Consider the following 14,639-nt stretch of genomic DNA (forward strand, 5'->3'; position numbering starts at 1 on the left):
AACTAAAGTGAGTCTAATTTAAATGAAAGGATAGCACTTATATTATCTTTGCTTAATGGAGAAAAGGTGGCAGGAGGAAGGAAGAAAGGAAGGGAGGAAGGAGGGAGGGAGGGAGGGAAGGAAGGAAGGAAGGAAGGAAGGAAGGAAGGAAGGAAGGAAGGAAGGAAGGAACTGTGCTGCCTAGCTTTCTGGGTCTGGCTCTGCATTTATAAATGAAATGTTTTAGAGCCAAATCAGTGGTACTCCCTAGCTCTAAAAGTCACTTGCAAAATATCACCAAGGGCCTGAGTTTCTAGCTTTATTTATTTTTTTAAAGATTTTATTGGGGAAGGGGAACAGGACTTTATTGGAGAACAGTGTGTACTTCCAGGACTTTTTTTTTCAAGTCTTATTTTTTCAGGTTTCCAACAATGTGGGAACTTTTTAAGCTACCACTTAAGTGTGAGTGGAACTCAAACGTAACAGCAGATGACCCTCTGTGTGCTTTCTTGACCATAAGACAGTTTGGCTTTTACCCAAACACCAAACAGGTTATCATTGTGAATTTCCAAATCTTTTACATGTGATAGACCATGCTAACTTTCGTCTGCAATAACTTAGCTCATGAGTCAAGGAAATCATATATTATTCTTTGTAAGAGCCAGTCAAGTCCCTGTATGCAGGAGTTCAAGGAGATGAGCTGAAAAGTCCACACAGAGACATGTCCTCTTGTTACTGTGTCCCCTAGACAGCTCTGATGAGCTAAAGAACTTCCACCCAGGCCGCACCAGGACTTATGTCCATTGTTAGGGCATCTCCCACGTCTCTTTACAGAGTTAGCAATCCTGGGAGTGGTAGTAGACTGGCTGAGAAGTAAGGCTGAGACAGACCTGATGTAAAACAGAATGGAAACAGCTTCAACAATCTCTGATCTCTGTAGAAGGGAGTCTCATTTAACTAGGGCAGAGTTAGGTAGGTCCAAAATCAGGGGGTAATGGGAACACAGAGAAAAGGATATGATCACCCATGGAAATTCCTTGTTTTCCCATAAAGCACATTGTATGTGACTGCAAGAAGACAAGATGCTATAATAATTGTTATACATGAAAAAGTTTAAGAAATACTGAGCTAGTCTAGTGGAAGGGAGAAAAGACAAGTCTACCCACTTACAGTTTGGTATGAAAGCCCTTCTGCCTGTAAGATGATTATGAGATCCTAGCTGGAAATGAAGGAGAGAAGGGAGATTTGAAAGTGTTGCTTGCCTGCAGGGCTCACTCTGTTTGTGCTAATGCTAAGCCTGTATGGCATTTAATAAAATAATTTTAAAAAATACACATGTATGCATACGCTTATTGTTGTGAGAATTAAATGACGCAGCAGAGTCACATAGTGGAACTAAAATCGGTGCATTACCTGACAAGTGTGATGCAACTCTACTGCACCAATAGTCAAAGTGAATGCATCTTCTAGTCTCCAGAAACACATTATAAATCAATTCAATGATGCCTAATATCCAAAACTATATGTAGAGAGGCTTCCCTTTTAAACCATGTGACGGGTGTGAATTTCCAGTAGGGGACTTGACAACACAGCCCAATCTCTCCCCACACCTGTGGAATGGAGATGGAATTTTTAGTGTATTTGCAAAGAAGCTGTCCTTGGTCTCTAGAGAAGCAGACTATTGGCTGCTACAGGATGAGGCAGAGATGGCAGCAACATGAAACTTTGCATTTATTAAAATGAGTTTGAATTGACATTAAAAGAACTGCTGTCAAAATTCAGTACAGTCTTATAACTTGCTCCAAATGGATATGGCTGCAAGTTCTTCCCTGGGACATTCTCCTTTGATTTTGACAAGAGTTGACAATATTTATTAAGCACATCCTTTCAGATTGGTTTCATGCTGAAACTGCTAAATGGGTTTCAGCGAGGAAGTAGATCAAGGTGGAAAAGACAGTACAAAAGCAGAATTTGAAGTAGGGCCTTTAAAAACATTATGGGAGGGGAAGGAGTCTCCCTTATAGAAATGTCATGTATGAGTAAGGTGCTGAGTTACCACGCGTTGCAATCCTGTATGATTCATACAGTGTGAATAAGTAGGTCTGCATCAGTAGTGAAAAGGGTTTGGGAATATTCAGCTGCTTCCTCAGAGAGAAATGTCCAGTGCCTGGAAATTAAGTTCTCTGTATGTTGCTGCTCAAAGTTTGGTCTGTGAATCTGCAGCACTGGGGATTTGTTAGACACCCAGGAACTCAGGGCCCTCCCTGGAACTACTGAGTCAGTCTGCATTTTGACAGTAAACTCAGGAGACTCATGTACTTATTAAAGCTTAAGAAGCCCTTTTCTGACGCTAAATTAAATACACATTTTCATTTGTCCTTGGGCCTTTGCACATGATGTTATTTCTTTTAGGATCACCCTTCCCAACCCCACTCCCTCCTGGATAACTCCTACTCTGTCCTCTGAGTCTCCACTTATAAATCACCTCTTGTACCTCCCTTTTTCCCTCCTTTTCCAACCTTCCTCCAATGCCCCATGCATACACAAAAACACACTCTTACCGCTCCCCCACCCCCATATCTCCACTCTCACCCTAATCCAAGAAGTGAGATAGACACTTTGTATGCTCCTACAGCACCCGGAACCATGTCCGGTTTCAGCAATTGTCAAAATGGCACATAAGTTTGTAATATTTGTCTCTCCCTGTAGGGTCTAAGTACTGAAAGAGCAGGGACCCTTTAGGACCTTAGAACAGTATTGGGCAGTGAAGGATTCATATATATTAGTGGTATTTGTTCTTAACTTTCTGAGCATCTTGGTTGACCTGAAAAGATTATGCACAAAAGCGTGTTGGAAATTCAATGCTAATTTTTCTGCAGTGGTGACAGATGGTGGGATAAGCCACATCTGAGGACATAATTTAAAGAATTTCCTTGGATAGTTCTGAGGCAAAGGAATCCTGATGCTGTTGTTGTTAACATGTCAAGTAAACACAGTGCAAAGTTCAATAATTGTAACATATTCTAAAATATAATATTTGTTCTCATCTTCTCCCCCACTTAAAGAATCCTTTTAATAAGATGTAGTAATTAGCATTGATTTGATTTTCTCAGTCCTATTAAGAAGATCTGCTCTTGAGCTTTATTCGAAATCCCTTAATCTCAGCACTGGAAAAAAAAAAAAGCTCATATCTATCAGAAAAGATCTTGAGCAAGGAATTGAATTGCTCTGTATATCATTAATTTAATAATATATTCCAACAGAGAGTTTAGAAGATTTAAAAGTACACGTTCCCATGGTTCAAAATAAAAGTTTGTTGGAGTGAAATGTCCTTATTTTATTCTCAGCTAAAGGGATTAATTTGTTATATGAAGCCCTACGGTTTAGGTCAGGCTTTCAAAAACTGATTTGTTTTAAAAATCATGTGAGGTGTTAGTTTCTCTTACCTTCATCTTCTGACCAATCTACTGACAAGACTCCCTCCTTGACCAAACTTTAGTCAGGCTCTTCCGAACCTTTTTTTCAATGAGATCTTGATCTTAATTGACCTTGTCCTGATGAGCCCAGTTTTAGCAAAGAATCCTGCTAAGTCGGTGTAGCAAGAATCCCCACACTCTTGAGAGCTGCCAAAATTCCTATCCTTCACCCTTGATATCTAAGTCCTAAATCAGCTTTGACCAAGCATCCTGTTAGGCCATTTTAGCAGGGATGACCCTCCCATTGATATTGCCTCTTATGTAGCAGTTTTCCATCCATTAACCCCTTTCTCTCTTCCCATTGGCTATAAATTCCCATTTGTCTCTGTTGTATTGGGAGTTGAGCTAGTTATACGCTGACATCTATCTCCCCTACTGCAGTAGTTCAAATAAAATTTGGCTAGCATTTTTAAAAAGTGCATGGAAACAAAGGTTTTCTTTTATACTGTGTACTCATCTGGTCCTTCTCTGGTTTTAGCTCCTAGGTAAGAAGTCAGAAATTTAGTCCCTTTTTTTTTTTTTCCCACTTCTATACTCATGTTTTTCTTTTCTAGGTTGGAGACATTCGAAAGTGATTTTTTTTCCTTTAATTTATTGGGGTGACAATTGTTAGTAAAATCACATAGATTTCAGGTGTACAATTCTGTATGAAAGTGATTTTCTTATGTCATCCATGCAAATTAAATATGTCATCAGCTCACCAGTGGCTAAAACACTTATAAATCCTCATTAATTCTGTAAGATTTTAGTAAACTTTTCAGAAGGAACAGCTATCCAAACCCTAAAAATATTTACAAACCATAACTACATGTACTATTTTAATATTTAAAGGCAGCTGAATAACTGTTGAATGGTGAATTCCAGACTTTTTGATCTCTTGGATCAGTAAAATAACAATAATAATAACATTATAAAGGGGCCAGCCTTTTATTTTCCCAAGTAAGGACATTAAAAAAAAAAAATCCTTTGTTACCTCTGCTCTCACCATAATTCTTCAAATAAAGGACATTGGTTGCAATGTAACAAAAACCATGATATATTATCTAAGAATGAAAGGTATTTCTTTTCAAGAAAAAATTGTTGACAAATTTCACTATCAATTTTGTCCTCACATCAGTGAAAATGTTGCTGCAGATCTGTTTGTGTACTTTTTGTGAGGCACTATTAAATAACAATAGAGTATAAAAAGCTCATTCATTATTAACCGTAAACAAGGGGCTCATTCGTGGCAGAAAGAATGGCCTCAAATTAGCTGTACTTTAATTCAGTCTTGATTGTTGAAAGAAAACCCACATGATTATAGCATTGTTACTTCATTTGGGAAATAATTTATAAACACTAATGGCTAGTAATTTCCCTATTTTGAGTACTAGTTGTGCTGAAATCTTTTATCCTGAAAAATTATATTGACTATTGTTCAGTGGAGACTTTTTTCATTCAGGCAACTACCAAATCTATCAGATATATCCAGTGAAACATAAACCCTTTGTAAGTAGACATTATGTAAAATAACTAGATTATAATAGAAAAAAGTAATCAAATAGTAAACTTCTTAATATAAGGGCTGTACTATAGAACAGTTATTGGTAATTACATATAGAATATGTCATATATACTATTCATGGAATAGTCTTCTGTGTGTCAGATGCTATGCTTTGCACATCTGTATATTATCTCTGAGTCAAGCAGTAATGGCAAGTAATGTCCTCATGAATTTAATCACTACTATAGAGTTTATTATTTTTGGACCTTTAAAAGCTGTTTCACAATCTCAGGCTTCACCATGACCCCAAGAAATAATTTTGAAACTATGATTCCTTGTTCAGAAAAGAGGGTCAAGTAAGAAAACAAGATAACTTAGCTTTTTATTTTTATTTTATGAGGCTTATGGGGAAAATTTTAAGACTCAAAAATATTACTTAAAGTAAGGAAAAAAGTACACGTCTCTCTTGCTAAGTTAGGGTTGTATGAGTATATATATTTATACATGAAGACCATTAGATGCTTACTATTGAATTATTTCTCCCTAAGTTGCTTTACTTATTTTTAAAAAAGTTTTAGGTGCATATTTGAATGATCAAAACTCATTAGGTCACTGCATTCTGCTGCATCTAGACTTTAGCTTTAGCTCAGAATGTGTGTTACAGTAAGCACCTCAGCTCCCAACTATTTCTGTTCTTCCGCCAAACCACCTAGGCACCCTCTTCAGTCTGTTATACAGTCTTCTTTATATTGCTTCTAACAAAAACGAGTGTCACTTAATGCATAGCAAGTGTTTAGCATGCTATAAAGAATTTTTACATAGTCACTTAATTATACCCCTTTTATAAATGAAAAAAATATCACGGATTAAAAGTTAATATACATCTAAGATTATATCACTGGTAGGTAACCAATCTGAGATTTGACCTGCTTCCCTTAACGCTATACCATGTTATGTTCCACTGTAACCTCTAACATTCTTTCTAATCCTTTGCTTCTATGACCATGACATATAAATGAGTCCTAATGTAGACAAATCCCAGTGCTTTGGCATTTGAGAAATGTTCAGGTTTCCACTCTATCACTTACCAGCTGGATCAAATTAAACATGTTACTCAAACTTCTCTAAACTTTAGTTTCCTCATCTGTAAAATGCATATTATAATAGAAGTTTCATCATGGAACTGTGCTGGTGGTTAAATGGGGTTATCCTTGTAAAAGAGTAACATAGTGCTGGCATAAGGAAAGCACTCAATATTAAATTAAGAAATGATACCATGTTAAGCCCTATACATTTATTTGCTCTTTGAGTTTCTGTGTTAGATTTTCAACACATTTTGATATTAAGTTAAGCATAATACATGCAGACCTTTTGAATAAATACTTGTTATAGTGACATTTCTCTTATCAGTTCTGAGACCTGATTTTCTAAAACATATACAGTAAAAATTTCCATACTATATTGACTCGACTATTATCATAAGTTTGTAAAATGAAGAATAATTAAGGCATTTTAAAATCTAAGATAACACAGAATTCTTTCAGTCTTAAACAGGAAAGATGTGGCCTGCTCAGGCTCACAGTTTTATATCTGTCAACATGGGAATATAGCGACATAATTGAAGCAAAGCCCCAAAGCTTACAGAAGTCTCATCTGACATTGGTGAAAATCTGAATTGACAGTGTTTTGCAAGGAAAGTAGTTGTATTGCAAAAATAGTACTTAATTGGAAAAAAATTATTAAGATTATTTTAATAAATACAAGAATGATCTTCCTAGGGTATTGTATATTCCTCTGTGTTTCTGTTTGCCTCCTTACTTTTCTTGGCAAACCTTTCCTTCCAGAGATACTAGAGGTCCCACAGAAGCTCCACAGAGAGTTAGTTAGGCTTGTGTGGAGCCTCTGCTTCCACTATCCCATCATCACAACATGTAAGTGAATTAAAGCAATGTTATTGGAGGGAAGAAAAGAAATGGGATCCTGGCTTGAACTTTGTGTGCTGGTCATTTACATTTAAAGTCAGTTGGCGGAATGATGTGAAGGGCAGTAAAAGACGAAAGATAAGAAATGTAGGTGTGTGTGAAAAATATGGGCCTGTGTCATTCTGAAATGTCTAGTGATTGTTGTAGAGCGTAGATTTTTAGAAATCTTTGTTGATAAATGAGTGAAGGGATTTTGTGGGTCTCTTAAGTTAGAAAAATTGACCTATTATTTTGTCAATCAATATAATGTGTGATATTTTACATGTTGCTTCTATGAGTATACACTTATATGACTTTTATGAAAAATAATGTGGACATGCTTTTCACAACTCTTATTCATGTGTGCCTGTTACCTGCTAATGCCCTTTTATAGAAACCTAGAGAACAGACACCAAAATAAAGACTTACGTATCGAGATATTCAACTCAATATTATTAATAGAAAAAAAAAAAAAACTGAAAAGAAACAGAATATTCACCAATCAGTATATCAATGGAGTTAGAATGCAGATGCTAAGATGGTGCCCCTTCCCCCTAAAAAATGACCTGAGAAAATGCTCTCATGTTGAATACAAAATATTATACTGCATAACTATTGACATAGGTGTCATTCCTTTAAAAACGTAAGATTAATCAGGTAATTTCTGTGTTTAAAACCTTCCAATAGCTCTGCATTTCACTTGAAGTAAAATTGTTTAGTTTGTTGCCATAAACTAACTACAAGGCACTACCTACATGCAAGTCACCTCTGGGACCTTGTATCCTCCACACTCGCTCCCTTCCTCCACTCGGGCCACACTGGCCTCCTTGCTATTCCTAGAAAAGAGCAGGCATACTGTAGTCTTAACACCTTCCCTAGCTGTCCTCTCTGCCTGGGATGCTCTTAGCTCTGAGACCTGCACACCTCACTTCGTCACCTCCTCCAGGTCTTTCTCAAACGTCCATTTCCATGCCACTTCCTCTCACCATCCTATTTGGTTGCCACTCAGGCCTCCCTGTCTCTGGCCTCCCAATCTCTTCTACCCTGCTCTGGTTTTCTCGTGTCAGTATCATCATCTAACGTTCTATAGAATGTATTTATATGATTATTATTATGTGTCACTCCTCCCTGCCCTCCCTGGCCCTGCAGATTATAATCTCCACAAATGTGGGCATCTTGGTTGGTTTTCATCATGCATTCCCAGTCCAAGAATAATGCATGGCACATAGTAAGAGCTCAGTAAATGTTTATTGGATCAATGAGCTAATTAAAACATACATGCCTGCATAGCTTCAGGTGTATAAAAACATATGCAAATGTTAAGACCTGTTATCTTTGGATAATGGGGTTGTTTCTAATGTTTTCTTTCTTGTTCCTTTCTATATTTTCTAAATTCTCTACACTGAGCATGTATTTGTGTGTGTGTGTGTGTGTGTGTGTGTGTGACTTGAAAAAGATCTTTAAAATATGTGATCTCTGTGTTGGAAATCTAGTACTTATGAAAAAAAATTGTAAATGCATAATGACAGCGATAAGGAATTTCCCTGATTATTAAATAATTTTTTTGCTTCAAAGTCATATAAAATTTGCAGTCTTCATATAGGTTACCCTTGAGTGATGAGTTCTCGTGGGTCCCACCACAGGTAGCAGGCAATCCAGCCGCTACAGTGAAAGTGGACTGATGTGACTGGTAGTGGAGATAAAACCAACCAACCCAGCAAATGCTGCCTTAAACCAAAGGTTAACTTCCCACGGCAAAGCTTTAATGCTGCCACAGAAGAATCCTTTATCAGATAATTGTCTCTGAGCCTACATCTTGCTTTCCTTAGATCTCTGGGGGATAAGACTGTTGGATGGTTTCATAGCTGCCTATGCAGACAACTGGCAAGTGGAATTAAACTTGAACAATCCAGTGGATTGAGTGCTTCACTCATTCTGGATAATGAGACTTGGCTTAGATCAAGAGCAGAGGCTCCTGGAAGCTGCTGGGTGGAGATATTGGCACAGTTTAAAACAACATCATCACACCACAAAGTAGCCCTTGCTCTTCTGACAGGAAGGGTGCCAACGCTAATGGCTTCGTTTTTCTTAAACTACCTTCATGGTTTCGGGAACTTTATTGAGCTCTTTATTGTGTATATTAGATTATGTGTAAATGTCCAAAACCTATAGGAAGCTTTTCAAGAAGAGCTACAACAGCACTCAGTGTTTTGCAGTGGGGTTTGATGAATATTTCTTTAGAAAAGGGTAGGGACCATAACCTTGTCCAGACATTTTGGGAAGCAGGCTAGAATTTAATGAATGGCTCTTCTAAGTGTACCTGGAGTTTGTATTATTGCAACTAGAGAGTCTTTCCCCATAGTCCAATTAACTTAATTCCCTGTCAAGAATGCATTTTCATTTTATAATTTTAAAAAGTGCAGCTTGTTAAAGGTCATTTAAAATAGAGGTATAGTTTTACATTAAAAACATTTAGCAATGGCAGTATAAACAGAACTTATTAACTGAGAACTGTATTGACCTACATGGTGTTAAAATATTTTAAATTAGTGGCCAACACGTGAAAACTGGAAGAATGCACTCGAAAAATTCTGAGTTTTTCTCTTCTACTGAAACACTGGTAAATCAGGCTACATTAGGTAATAACTGGCAGACTTGGGGCCTCTAAGTTCAGCGTGCTTTGTGAGTCTATTGCATTCATTTTTGGTATAAGTGCTGGTCTGGAAAATAATTTGATTAAGCGACCTCCAAATAACAGAGGTCCCTGACATTTAAAAAATTTGCTTTGCATTTTGAAATAAAGCGCTTTGGCACATAATTTTATTCGGGTTGGGAGATATCTTTTCTTGTCTCATAGCAGACGTTTTCATAAGCTATCCAGCAAGCTATTTATACAACTAGCAGATAATTGGACTTATTCTTCTTGGAGACACCATCTGTGGAAATCACAATTTAGTAAATGTATCTTTACCTATCAGTGTTACTATGTATCAATCTCCATCTTAACCCATACTGGTATTTCATATTGAAAGAAGAGGGGTTTCACAATTTGGCTGGGGTTGAATTGAAATTGCTAGATTTTATTTCCAGGTTTGTTATTTAGTTTTTGAGGTGAAAAAGAACATCTGATTTACTACTGAACCCCCAAGATAGTTAGCATAATGCCTGACAATTAGTCAGTGACCAATAAATATGGTAGGGTCCATAAATGGCATATCTTAAAAATTTTAGTGTTTCTATTTAAGTGTCAGAAAAATGTAAGGGCAATCTTTTTAATTCTAATTCTGTGCTTTTGTCTGTGAGAGTCTACAGTCTTGAGATACAAATGTTAGTGAAACTATCAGATAGCTAGAAATAATCCACTATAAGTAGAACTGTCATTTTTTTAAATCAACACAAAACTCATGTAAATCATAATTGTAGTATTTGAAACCAGTAGAATGAACATCCACACATTAAACAAATATGGAATATGAAAAACCTAGCAGTTAATATAAATAAGTCAAAATTAAAAAATAATTTCTTATTCCACCTGAAGTGAAAATATTACCATGTGCTGGAAGTCAGAAAACTTGGATTTGCGTCCCAACTGTCACTATTACTGGTTTGACCTTGGGAAAGTTGCTTAATCTCCCCAAGTCTCAGTTTCTTCATCTATTAAATAGGACCAATACTATTTACTTTGCAAGATTTGTTGTTGAAGGGAGAGAATCTCAGTCAATAGTAACAGACACACTTCATTGAGCACCACTCTGCCCCAGTTGTTGTGACAGGACCTATACATTTGTCACTTCAAATCCTCATAGCATCACAATAGACAAGGTGCTACAGTATTAGCCTATTATGTTCATAAGGAGACTGACACTCAGAACTTAGGAATTGCTCAGTTACACAGTTAATGTAGGATCTGAAACTAGATAGACTTGACCCCAGTCTGTGCTCTTGCCCGTATGCCCTGCTGTATTCCTATAGCAAAACCACTTGCTTTTGTCACGTGCTATCTTCTGAAGAACTATTTTTCTTTGGGGTGCCCCATTTTACGGGGACTCTGGGGCTCAGAGAAGAGCAATGTAGACAAGGGGTAAGGTGTAGTGTGAGGAGATGTCTCTGGTTGCTTCACCAGGTTGAATGGCTACTCCTGTTGAGAGAAGACGGCGACGTGAGTTGCTGAGAAGCATCACCAAAAGCCCTGCCAGGGCCAAGGCCTCCATGGAAATGGAACAGAAAAACACATTCCTTTTGTGATGCCAGGGATGAGGCTAGCTCTGTCTAATTAAGACTTTCTGCCATGGATCTAATCTTGACGCTGAATCCCTGACTAATACCATAGAGTCATTTAAACTAGAAGAAGTTGGCAGGACCCTGAAGGGAAGGGACACAGACAGGGTCCAACTTCACAGTAAAAGCAGGTAAGGTGCACAACAAACACAACCTGCGGTTTAGTGGAGTGACACCATAAGCCAGGAAGCCTGCAAAGTCAGAGTCCAAATCTGAGGGTTGGGAACCCAGGGGCTCATGGGGTGCTGGGATGTAACGGGAGGCCCTGGTCATGATGTGGCCATAGAAACCCCTGGACCCTACACCCCACAACCCACCTGGATTCCTGGGAGTGTCTCCTGGAGGGCAAGGCAGCAGAGAGGCAGGTAGGTGAGTTTGGTTCAACTACCCACATGGCTGATGGAGAGGGTCACAGCCACAATAAAGGAGTTACAAGCACCAGCAGATGTGCAGAGGAAGCAGGAGAGGAGAAGGAGGGCAGTGGGGTAGGGAAAAAAAAGAAACAAAAGTTTTAGTATGATTCAAGGAGAAAGACACACTCACAGCAGGCTGTCTTTACAAAGAACAAAATTAGGTAGACGATGAGGTTGTAATAATTTTAAAAAATCCTAACAACGCAGGGAAGGGTTCCAAGACTGCATGTGTATTTTCAGATAGCATCTGATTTGTCTTTTTTTTCCCATTTCTTTTTATTTATTTAATTTTAATTTTTTTTAAAGTTTATTGGGGTGACAATTGTTAGTAAAGTTACATAGATTTCAGGTGTACAATTCTGTAATAGATTTGTGTCTTTGATTGCGCTTTGCATCTTTGATGCCTCAAAAGGTAATTTACATCTTATAGACAAGAATTTCAGAGCCGCCCAACCTGGTTTCTGGGTATCTACAGATAAAAAGCACACTTTGTGCTTCTCGAGCTTAATATTTTTAGTATCAAGGTTAATACTGAGAATAGTAGGACAACAGAGTTTTGTGGACATTTATTCCAGCTTCTTTGAATGTCTTATCATTAAGTTTTTATACAATACTTACCTGCAGGTGTGGTCTAGTCTTTTTTTCAATGCAAATCAGTAGTATGTACCATAAATCATTCTCAAAGGCTATAAAGTCATTATAACTATGAAATAAACAATAATATCAATATAGTATATATAGTAAAAAGTAAATAAGAAGGAATCAGTGAAATTTTCTTTGCAACTCCTTTGCTGGTAGTCACTGGTATATCAATTAGAATTCAAGAAAATTTTACTGTGCGGTGGAAGATATCAGACAGGAACTAAGGCAGTAAAACACCGGAGATATCAAAGAGGATACCTGGAGTGAGTGCCCTGGCTAGAGAACCAGGTGAATGAGAGAACATCTGTGGGCACATAAGATCTCCATTCTGCGTCATTCACTGAGGGTTAAAATTTTTTCGGGAAAGGTCTTGCATGCTTTCTTTAAATGTAGTCCTAGAAAATTCATGTTTATTGATAGCGCATGAATGATTTTTTAAAATTTTATTTGTCATTATGTAGTGACATATTTAACTTCTGGCAATGCTCTTTTGCTTTAAAGTTCCTTTTGTCTGATAATGACAAAGCTATATTAGTTTTCTTTGGTTAGTTATTGCATTGTGTATCTGTTTCATCCTTTTTAGTATTTTACCTCTTACATATGCCTTACTTTCTTTGATTTTTGAAAAAATCCAAATATTAATCTTTGCACTTTGTTTGGAGCCTTTAGTCCACTTACTTTTAATGTAATTGCTGATCTATTTAAGTCCATACCTGCCATTTGACATGTGCTTTCATTTTGTCCCAACTCTTCTTTAGTTTCTTTTGCCATTTGGATCAATTAAGTTTTGTCATTTTTTCTTTTTTAGTAGTTAAAAATTATACTCTCTTTTCCAATTCATTTAGTAATCCTAGAAAAGATAATATCTATATTTACCTTAACACATTCTAAAATTAATCAACATCTTTGTATCCTCATGACCAATACAAGGAGTTAGAACATTTTAAGTCCAACCAGCTCCTACCAACTTGTATTATTGCCTCATATTTTAATTATTTTAACCCCCATAGGGCTTTATTAATGTTATTTTATAAAGTAAAGGTTTGCTTAGATTTACTAAATGTATAAAATTTCCTTTCTTCTTTCTTCCTTTAGTTATTTTTTGTACCGGTATCTCAGACCTCATATCTAGGATGGCCTTCCTTCTGCCTGAAGTCAATATTCTATCATTTTCTTTGGTGAGAATTAATGCTCCCAGTTTTTGTCTGTAAGAAAATACACTTATTCTTGGAAGGTATTTTCACTGAGCAGAGAATTCTAAACTGGTGATTATTTTCCTTCACCCATTAAAGTTATCACTTCATTATCTCTGGAATCCCATTGTTGCTTTTGTGAGAGGTCAGCTCTCAAGCTAATTGTTTAGTTTTTAATGATAATGTATTTTTTTTCCTGAATTCTTTTAAGATTATTTATTTATCTTTGGTGGCCTGTTTCTATTTAGCTAATAATTCCTTAATATCTTATCGATGCTTTAATTCTTTTAGTAAATTTAAAAGTGTTTTCTTGCAATTTAGGTTATTTTCAGCAAGAGGATGGATAACAACTTTGTTATGTTCCTGGAATTAAAACTCATAGGCCTTTCAAAGTTATCTGATGGTGTCAGGAAGGACACACGGACGGAGGGAAATAGTACCAGTGGGTTTAAAGGTTGATAAAAATGTGGGTAGCAGAAGAGAGATCTAATAATGTTTATAACCAGATGGGAGAGACCAAATTAGTAAGAACTGACCCATCTCCTAAAAAGCTTTTCATAAAGAATTGAAGCAATTAGATGGAAAAAGTAGTAGATAATTAAGTGACCCAAGGATATCTAGTTACTCAGACATCTTGCACTATAGCAGCAAGCAATAGCAAAAAGAATAATGATAATTATTATTATATGCCACCCTTAGAAGTTAAATAACACTGTCTTCATGTTTTATGAAGGTTAATCTATTGCTAAAATAGCCACATAGCTTATATTTTTTAAAGATAGAACTTATTTGAAATCATTCGCTGAACTGTACTTCAAAAAAGCATACTTGGTAGAGTAGATGTCTTGATTTTTAGTTTAGAAAATACGGTCTTAATATATAGCACACAATCTCTTTCATAGAAACAGGCATACTTTAGAGGAAGTTTGCCCCTATACAGTATATCAAGGTATCCAGGAAGAGAAAACCCCAAATGTGAATTTATTGATAATCTTATTAAACTTTAAATTTTTGTGTTATATATTCATTATAACAATACTTTGTCCTTGTGTTTGTAGATTCCATTTTGCAGAAAAAGCTTAGGTAAGTGACTTGCGTACAGAATGAGACAGGATGCATGCTGCCTCCCTGCCAGATCTAAATTGCTTTCCCCACAAAGAATTTTTATCCTAATGGAAGTTGAGTAGCACAATCCAGTATCTTAGAGAGGCAGG

At 36.7% G+C, this 14,639-nt stretch overlaps 1 protein-coding gene across 10 annotated transcripts in view; it reads right to left on the minus strand.

The window, feature by feature from the left end:
* Nucleotides 1–14,639, minus strand: part of SPHKAP (SPHK1 interactor, AKAP domain containing) — a 122,152-nt gene that overhangs the window by 95,911 nt on the left and 11,602 nt on the right. For 8 of the 10 annotated variants that reach the window (XR_012490111.1, XM_074314449.1, XM_019737395.2 and 5 more), the window contains exon 2: nucleotides 11,495–11,573. The exons of the other annotated variants lie outside the window; for them this stretch is intronic. Coding sequence is in view for 7 of the 8 variants with exons in the window: in XM_074314449.1 (XP_074170550.1) it covers nucleotides 11,495–11,573 (79 nt within the window). In the remaining variant the exon portion in view is untranslated. The remainder of the gene's footprint in view (nucleotides 1–11,494; nucleotides 11,574–14,639) is intronic. 10 annotated transcript variants of the gene reach the window in all.

This window comes from Rhinolophus sinicus, linkage group LG01 (assembly GCF_036562045.2).
Source record: "Rhinolophus sinicus isolate RSC01 linkage group LG01, ASM3656204v1, whole genome shotgun sequence".
Taxonomy (NCBI): Eukaryota; Metazoa; Chordata; class Mammalia; order Chiroptera; family Rhinolophidae; genus Rhinolophus; species Rhinolophus sinicus.